The sequence below is a fragment of the Ochotona curzoniae genome, unplaced genomic scaffold (genome assembly GCF_017591425.1).
Source record: "Ochotona curzoniae isolate NIBS_2020 unplaced genomic scaffold, NIBS_Ocur_1.0 contig_4125, whole genome shotgun sequence".
Lineage (NCBI taxonomy): Eukaryota > Metazoa > Chordata > Mammalia > Lagomorpha > Ochotonidae > Ochotona > Ochotona curzoniae.
Window position 1 is genome coordinate 1 of NW_024466138.1, and position 8,909 is coordinate 8,909.

At 41.6% G+C, this 8,909-nt stretch overlaps 1 protein-coding gene across 1 annotated transcript; it reads left to right on the forward strand.

Annotated features, from left to right (window-relative positions):
* The first annotated feature begins 1,263 nt into the window (after positions 1–1,263).
* LOC121159363 (piggyBac transposable element-derived protein 1-like) lies at positions 1,264–8,467 on the forward strand. The gene is made up of 4 exons (XM_040984384.1): positions 1,264–1,334; positions 3,683–3,764; positions 4,628–4,724; positions 6,706–8,467. Exons 1-4 carry the CDS (start codon positions 1,326–1,328, stop codon positions 8,258–8,260), a joined length of 1,743 nt encoding a protein of 580 aa, XP_040840318.1. The 5' UTR covers positions 1,264–1,325; the 3' UTR covers positions 8,261–8,467.
* The last annotated feature ends 442 nt before the right edge of the window (positions 8,468–8,909 follow it).

An 8,909-nucleotide genomic window follows, 5' to 3' on the forward strand; every position in this document is an offset into this window, starting at 1 on the left:
TTAGAACCGGCGCCCATATGGGATCCCGGGCGTTCAAGGCGAGGACCTTAACCACTGCGCTATCGCCCCGGGCCTGAGGCTTAACTTACCATGCTAAGCCACTCACCCCAGTGCATGTCTTTTTAGTGGATACTTGACCCAGTATGTCTCTGAGTTTCTGGTTTTGTTTTTATATACATCATGAAATGATGGCCACAGTGCTTTGTCATTATCTGTCACCTCACAGTTATCTCATGAGTGTTTATAAGAATACTACATGAGGGCCCAGTGCCATAGCATAGTGGTTAAAGTCCTTGCCTTGGTGTACTTGATGCACCCTTATGGTTTCCGGTTCTACGTCCCTGCAGCTCTGCTTCCTATCCAGCCAGTCCCTGCTTGTGGCCTGGAAAAGCAGTTGAGGACAGCTCAAGTCCTTGGGACCCTGCACCCACGTGGGAGACCCAGAAGAGCTCCTGCCTCCTGGCTTTGGGTTGGCTCAGCTCTAGCCGTCGTAGCTCACTTGGGGAATGAACCATTGGAAGGAAGATCTTCCTCTCTGTCTCTCCTCCTCTCTGTTTATCTGCCTTTCCAATAAAAATAAATAAATCTTAAAAAAAAAGAATACTACATGAGACCTCTCAGCAAATTTTAAATATGCAATATATTGTTATTTGCTATAATCATGATTTTATATGTTAGGTCTTCAGAACTTAACTCATAACAACAATTTTGAACCCCTTGACGAACTTCATTGTTTTCTGTCTCACCCTGTATCTAAGCAGACTCTTAAAAGTGTAGGGATTGAAAAATATCAGAATGCTAATTTATTCAACACACTTGTTTAATAGTTAGGAAAGCCAAACATCAGAGAGCTTAAATGGTGCCAACAGAGGCAGCTATTTTTGGCTCCTATTCTTTGACCAAAGCTTTACCTACCACTTAATTCTGTTCTATCTACGTTAAAAAAAAAAAAAAGAAAAAACCCAGAGCGGCTCCAGGGTGGGCCGGTGGGTGCACTCATTGTTAGGAGAGCTGGGAGGGAGCTGACGGCTCTGGTTGTGCATGTTTATCTACTCTGTTTTGTGTGTGTGTGCGGGGGGAATCTAAAGTTTTAGAATTTTAGAATCCCTGACACATGCAAATAGTTGCAGTGGTCTATTAGGTTGAAAGATCCACAGCTCATTTTGCAGATTGAGCAAGCACAAGTCTTGGGGAGTGGGCAACAAAGGGTGTTCCTACACATCATCTGGTTTTCTTGCTCTACAGAGTTTGCTTCCCAGGGACCAGCCTTTCTCCAGGAAGAAAGTTCCAGACACAAGGCAGCAGTGCCCAACTTTCACCCAACCATGTTCCAGGTAAGCAGGATGCACAGGCTGGTGGACGCTTCAGCAGTGGCCCTCCTGCTTCCTAAGCTGTTTGCTCATCTGTTGGCTCATACTCCTCGCCCTGAAAACCTTGCCGGTGGCCTGACTCCTCTGCTGCTGCTGCTTTGTCATGACTGTTATTCAGATCGTGGGCGTCTCATCCTGGAACTTGTCTTAATGAAGTGCTTTTGCCTCATGTCATACCATGTTTGGAGGAAAGCTCAGGGAATGGGAGAGGGGAGGAGTGAGGCTTCTGGTTTCAGAGGGTGCTTCCCTTGCTTCTGAGTGAGGGAGATTTTGTCATTAAGGGTTTCTGGTTTCTCCAGCCTAAGAACTAGGACATTTTCTCTCGCTCCTCTATATCCTCGGTGTTCAGTGTATAGCTAACTAACTCACCCCAAAATTATATATTTCAAAATGCAGATTTTTGGACAAAATGGTACCTGAGCAAGTAACAAAATGGTTAGACATTTACACTAACATATAGTGGTAAATCTGAATGAAGGAAGAGTAAGAGGATCAGAGGTCCCAGAAAATCATAGGCAAACAGTGGAATAGAAAGTATTATTGAGACAAATAATCAAAAACCTGACCCAGGGCCCGGCATGGTGGTCTACCAGCTAAAGTCCTCGTTTTGAATGTGCCAGGTTCCCAAATGGGCGCTGGTTCTAATCCCAGAGGCTTTGCTTCCCATCCAGCTCCCTGCCTGTGGCCTGGGAAAGCATTTGAGCACCGCCCAAAGCCTTGGGACCCTGCACCTGCGTAGGAGACCTTGCTCCTGACTTTGGATATGCTAAGTTCTGGCCATTGTGGCCACTTGGGGGGAGTGAATCAATGGATGGGAGATCTTCCTCTGTTTCTCCTCCTCCTCTCTGTATATCTAATTTTGAATAAAAATAAATACATCTTTAAAAAAAATCTGACTAAAGGAAGGAAATAACCTTAACTGAAGTAGGGCTAAGATATGGATTGAATTATGTCCCCCAAAGAATATTTTCAAGTCCTAATCGTATAAACCTGTGAATGTGGCCTGATGTGGAAATAGGATGTTTGTAGATGTAATCATGTTGAGCTGAGGTCATGCTGGATGCTAAGTCCAGTGGCTGTGTTCTTATAGGAAGGCCATCTAAAGAGAGACTCACAGGGGAAATTCCATGTGAGGACCAAAGCAGAGGTTTGGTTGTCTACCGGGCAATCCCAAGGAATGCCAGAGATTGCCAGCAACCCCAGAAGCTAGGGGTGAAGCAAAGAACTCCCTTCAAGGCGTCAGACAGTGTGGTGCCACTGAGAGCGTAATTTGGGAATTAGAGTGTCTAGAACTGTGAGGATATAATTCTGTTGTTTTATGCTATCACATTTGTGCTGCTTTGCTGTGAGAGCCCAAGGAGATGAATACAAACTTTGAGGCAAATGGATTGATAAGGGGGAAAGATTTAAGAATTGGGCTTTTTGGTATCAAAATTAATTCTCCACTTTCTGTCAGAGGTGGGGGAGTGATAATATAAAAGATATAGTCTATCTCCACCTCCATCCCTTTATCAAAACAGTTATTTAATCTGTAAAATCTAGGCACTGTATCCTTTGGGCAATGGAGGAGAGAAGAAATGTTGGAAAATGAAACAAAAATCAAGAGAGTAATAAAAACCAAATTATCAGGCTTTGGGGAAAATGTTAGGTAAAGACAGACAGCCACAGATAACTTCAGAATAAACTGATTTCAGTGTTTAACTTTCTAACCTTGCATCTGTTATTACTTTTGAAATATTTTAAAATTATATTAGTGAAACTCAATGAGATCCCTACATTTATATTAAGTTCCAAGTTTCATAATCCTCAAGTATATATTTGTAATCAGTTCAGTTGGATTTATAGTAACTGCAATATTGTATTGAAATGCTCTTCAGTTAAATACATAATAGAAATATGCCATAAAAATGAATAGAAAATTTAGATGAGTCAGCTTTTGTGATATCTTTATTCCATGTAAGTTTCCTTCACTATAGCATGATTAAGTTCATTTTCCACAGTTTTATTCTGTAGAGTATTTTGACACTTTTACCTTAAGTGCATCCAGTTTATAGGTTGGTTTAGCATTATACCCAAACGTCCTGCAGGATGTAGGACAGTTTGCCGTAATGTGGGCTGACCTGCCCATTGCAGGAGGTCTAGCATTTCTGGCTTCTCTCTCTGAATGGGACTGGCATGAAGTGGCGTAGGCACTCGTTGTTGTAACCATAAAGGTTCCCACAGAATCCGTATAGACTGCCCTGAAGGTACTATTGGTTGATAGTGTGGTCAACAGTACGGTGAAAGCTGAGAGACTGTCCTTTGCCTTTTAGGTGATGAAGACCAGGGGAGAAATGGCTGCAGCTCTTGCCCCGGAGGGGTGGTCACATCTGGGTTTGGCAAAGAGGAACCTCGGTGAGAGCTCAACCCTAGAGATGACAGACCTCAGTCTGATAACTAAGGACAGGCTGGTCCTTATTGTTTTGCATTCTTCCCGATCACATTATCACCTGTGCTCCATTGCCTGGCTTCCCTGACCATCCTTTTCCAAGTCCCTCTGTGATTCCTTCTTTGCTTCCCTTTTATTTCCCTATCAAGGATTCCATAGGATTTGTCATTTTCAGATATCCCTTTATGTGTGGGAACCCTGTTAGTGCTCTGGCTTGGTCCCTCTTTTTAACCATAGAAGTTTTCTTTCCCAAGAACAGTATTGGCTATGTTGAATTTTCTTTACATGTGCTCTGCCCTCTAGGGCCCTCTCCCCAGCTAAACTTGTGCGCCCTGTTGATTTTTCTTACCATCCTCTTATACTCTACCACATTTTGTAGACTTCCTGAAACTACCCTTGATATATCTTGATTTTTCGCTTCAGTTTACTGCAGAGGTTTTTCTTTTTAAAAATATATTTATTTTTATTTGAAAGGCAGATTTACAGAGAGAGAGAGCTTCCAGATATTGGTTCACTCCCCAAATGGCCACAATGGCCAGAGCTGGGTCAATCTGAAGCCGTAAGCCAAGAGCTTCCTCTGGATCTTCCACATGGTGGAAGAGGCACAAGAGGATTTGAGCCATCGTCCAATGCTTTTCCAGATCATAAACACGGAACTGGATTAGAAGTGGGGCAGCTGAGACTTGAATTGGCTCCCATGTGTGATGCTGACACTTCAGGTGGAAGATGTATTTGCTCTGTCACCACACCAGCCCCCAGGGTTTTTTTTTTTTTTTCCCCTATAATCATGGTAACAGGTAACATATCAATAACTGATGTATTATTATAGATGAAGAAGTTGTAACTAAAGATGGATTGACTAATGTGAATCAAGACACTTCCAAAGAAATGGAACAAAGTGGAAAGACTTCAGCAATACACAATAGGTGAGTGTTCTGGTTCTGAGTGGATCAAATTGTATATCTAAGAATAAATTAGAATGAAACTAGGGAAACTAATTAGTCAAAAGTGTGTCTCTCTGGAATAATGCAGGGCAACTTCCACCTTCATTTCTCTGACCATAGAAGACAGATGCCAATATAGGTAATTAAACAAAACCTTCTGTTAGCACGTGCTTACTTCTGAGAACCTTGTTCTGACCCAGTGTGTCCCACTTGATCGTTCTTCCTTGGGCATCCTTATGTTTTTCTGGAGCTGTAGATAAGCCAAACCTGTGATGATTTACATGTGAGGGATGTCTATAGGTGAGGCTGCCATGAGAGTTAGAAAAGAAGTACCAGAACTGGAAGAGGACTTATGGAGCCAGGTGGGGTACTTGCAACCTCTGTTAAAACTGAGCAAGAAATAGTTCAAAAAGAGAAAAAGAAGGAAAACTTAATGATAGTAGTAATTCTTCTTAAATGTGAGTTGTGGGAATGAGATACTCCTAAAGCAGAAACCTGGGGAGCAAATCCCAGGCCAGCGAGGCTGCTCTCTCCTTAGAGACGTAAGAGGAGAAAGCAAACAGGTGGGATAATTAAGTGGAGATTTTCCTCATGGTCATTTATTCATTAATTAAGGAAGTAGGGAAATGAATTTCAGCTAAAATAGAAACGTGTTAAAGCTTAAAAGAGGTAAAATTTTCAGTATTCTGGTGAGGACTGAGCCAGGCCCTGTCACCAAAAGAAAAAATATAATATTCGGGGACCTAGTATAGAATTATAACTGAAGAATAGCAATGTGCTGTGATGTCTGTCTTGTGCGTTTAGTATTAGGTTGCTGAAACCATGTCTCAAAGCCTTTAGGAATAAATCTTCAGAAAGCCTGAAGTCAGGACACTCCAGATTTGTGCAGCAGCCTAGGCATGATGTGAAAGATGTAGCCCACTCCAGATCTGTACATCTCTTTTAGTCTCCCACCCTACTTCCTTACCTCACTCTTTTTCCCATTTCCCTCACCAGATTGTCTTAATGCACTGTAGCTCTTGGAGTGTAGAGTTCAGCCATGGAAAGGCCCAGTGTCAGACAGGAGTTAAAGACTGCTGCCAAAGTTGAGACTGTCAAGGGACTCTTAAGATGAATGAGTTGAATATGGTAGAAAATTGAAGACACCCAGAATGCTAAATGCTTTAGAGAATAAATGTATGTAGTATAAGTTATATTAAAATAAATGCTTCTTACGACTGTCCCTCCTGCCATGTCTCTTGAAACTAGATTAATGTACTGATAAAACACTGGTGAATGAAATGCACATGTGTAGAATTTAAAAAAAAAATTAGCTTACTTTCTTTAACACCTCATATAAATCAGTTCAATGAATTTGAGTTCCTTTTCTTGTTTTTCCCCAGAGAAATATGGCTACAAGATGAACGTAGAGGTAGGAGAGGCTAATTCCTCCGTGTTTACAAATTCCGTGAAAAGTGTGAGGAGACCTGATAAATAGCATCTTCCTTCCTTATCCAAATACAGACACAATTGACAGGGACCCAGGGGTGCAACAGATGATTCTGGAAGCCTCAACTTTATTATTGACAGAAATAAGACTGGGTAACATGCCTCAGAGATAGAGCTAAACAGGCTTGTGCTGGCAGAAAGGAATGAAGCAGATCTCTTACTGCGTAGAGCAAAAAGGAACATGCAGTGTTTGCCTCCTGTTCTCCCGAGGACAGGGGCTGGAGCTGCACCCAGGAGGTCCAGTTTTTTCCTACCAGATTGACAATTAGCTATGAAATGAGGAGTGGGTGAAAAGTGGGAAAGGCCAATTTCATTGTACCTGAAATCCTCCCTAAAGAATTTTGAAGGGTAAGAAGTAACTAACCCCCTTGCCCTCTACCTCCCCTGCTTTGGGTTAAAAGATGTCTGCTTTTGATTTGTCATCGATGAGAGGAGACTGAAGGCTCGTGCAGCATGTATTCTTTTTGCTTTCCAGAGATTGTGCACCTCACCTGCCTTGTAGTATTGCCGCCCCCACTGAAAGGACAGTGTCTCACTTGAACACACTGAAAGCCCGCCTCCCACGTGACTCGTGGGCCCGGATGCACATTGCGTCCCTGCAGTATGCTGCGGGAGACATTACCCGAAAAGGGAGGAAAAAGGACAAAGCTCGAGTGAGTGAGTTACTGCAAGGACTTGCCTTTTCTGATGACTCAGAAGTGGAGGAGGACAATGAGCCCGAGACCCAGCCTGCTGAAAAGAAGTTCAAGGTGTCTGGTATGCCAGAGAACTGGACTAAGAGAGATATTAAACCCAACTTTCCAAGCTGGTCAGGATTCGATTCTGGTCTGTTAAATCTCAAGAGTGAAAAGTTGAACCCGGTAGAGCTTTTTGAATTGTTTTTTGATGATGAAACATTCAATTTGATTGTCAACGAGACCAATAATTATGCTTCTCAAAAAAATGTCAACTTGGAAGTCACAGTTCAGGAAATGAGGTGTGTTTTTGGTGTGCTACTTTGGAGTGGGTTTGTTAGGAGGCCCAGAAGGGAAATGTATTGGGAAGTGTCTGATGCTGATCAGAACCTGGTTAGAAACGCCATTCAGAGGGATAGATTTGAATTGATTTTCTCATACTTGCATTTTGCAGATAACAGCCATCTAGATCAGAAAGATAAATTTTCAGAATTAAGGCCTCTCATAAAGCAAATGAATAAAAATTTCCTCTTGTATGCTCCCCTAGAAGAATACTACAGCTTTGATAAATCAATGTGTGAATGCATTGATAGTGATCAATTCCTGAATGGAAAGCCTCTTAGAATAGGCTATAGAATTTGGTGTGGTACAACCACTCAGGGCTATCTGGTTTGGTTTGAGCCCTATCAAGAAGAATCAACTGTGGAGGCAGATAAAGACTGTGACCTTGGGCTAGGTGGAAACCTAGTAATGAATTTTGCTGATGTTCTTTTGGAGAAGGGACAGTATCCCTATCACCTGTGTTTTGATAGCTTCTTCACAAGTGTCAAACTAATGTCAGCTTTGAAGAAAAAAGGGGTGAAGGCGACGGGAGCAATTTATGACAACAGAACTGAAAAATGTCCACTGATGAAAACAGAACGCATGAGAAAAACGAAGAAGGGGCATTTTGATTTTCGAGTGGAAGAAAACGAGGAGATAATTTTGTGCCGTTGGCATGGTGATGATGTTATCAGTCTGTGCTCCAATGCTGTCGGCATAGAGCCTGTTGGTGAGATAAGCTGTTTTGCTGATGATAAAGAGATCTCTCAGGTGTGTCAGCCATCCATTGTGAAATTGTTTGATGAATGCAGAAAAGGTGTAGCTCAAATGGATCAAATTATTTCCAAATATAGGGTAAGAATAAGAAGCAAGAAGTGGTACTCAATTTTGGTGAGCTACATGATTGATGTGGCTGTGAACAACGCATGGCAGTTACACAGAGCCTGTAATCCTGGTGCCCCTCTTGACCTACTGGATTTTCGAAGATGTGTCGCCCATTTCTACTTGGGACATGACACTACTGTTCCAGATTAAGGCACATAAAATGAAGAAAACATAATGGGCCTTAACAAGACACAGAAAAATTTTAACTACACGTTAGATCGTATTCCTCCAAAGAAAATCTGGTGTATATAATCAAAGTAATCAAGTAGTATTTTTAAATCAGATGTTTATATAGCGTTTCAAATACTGTTATAAAAATTCCCGTGAAAATGTTGAACTCCAGTGGTACCTTTCTCTGTCTAATTTTGTGTTAAGTGTGGAAAATCATTTATATGTTAAATTACTTTGTGCAGTAAAGGAATGAAATCCTTCTTCCTTAAAAACATTTTTCTCTAGAAAATGCCATTTAAAAAATGCAGGCAGTGTCAGTAAGCATAGAATGGCACTAAATCCAGAGTTCAAAATAGAAACAGAATCTATAAGGAAATAATGATTTAAATAAAACTTGGGTGATGAGAGACTAAAGATCCCAACATTGGAGATAAAACTGTGTCAGATATTGAGAAGGGTGAGAAGAGCCTGACATGAATCTTGAGTAGAGAACTGTGGAGAAAAAAATCCAGAGGCAAAGCAGTGCCTTTGGATAGTCATATACAAAAGGTAGGTCCTACTAGGTCTGTGTGAGTTAGCAGCAAAAGTAAAAAAAAAAAAAAAAGTGAAGAATGAGCAAAACAAAGCA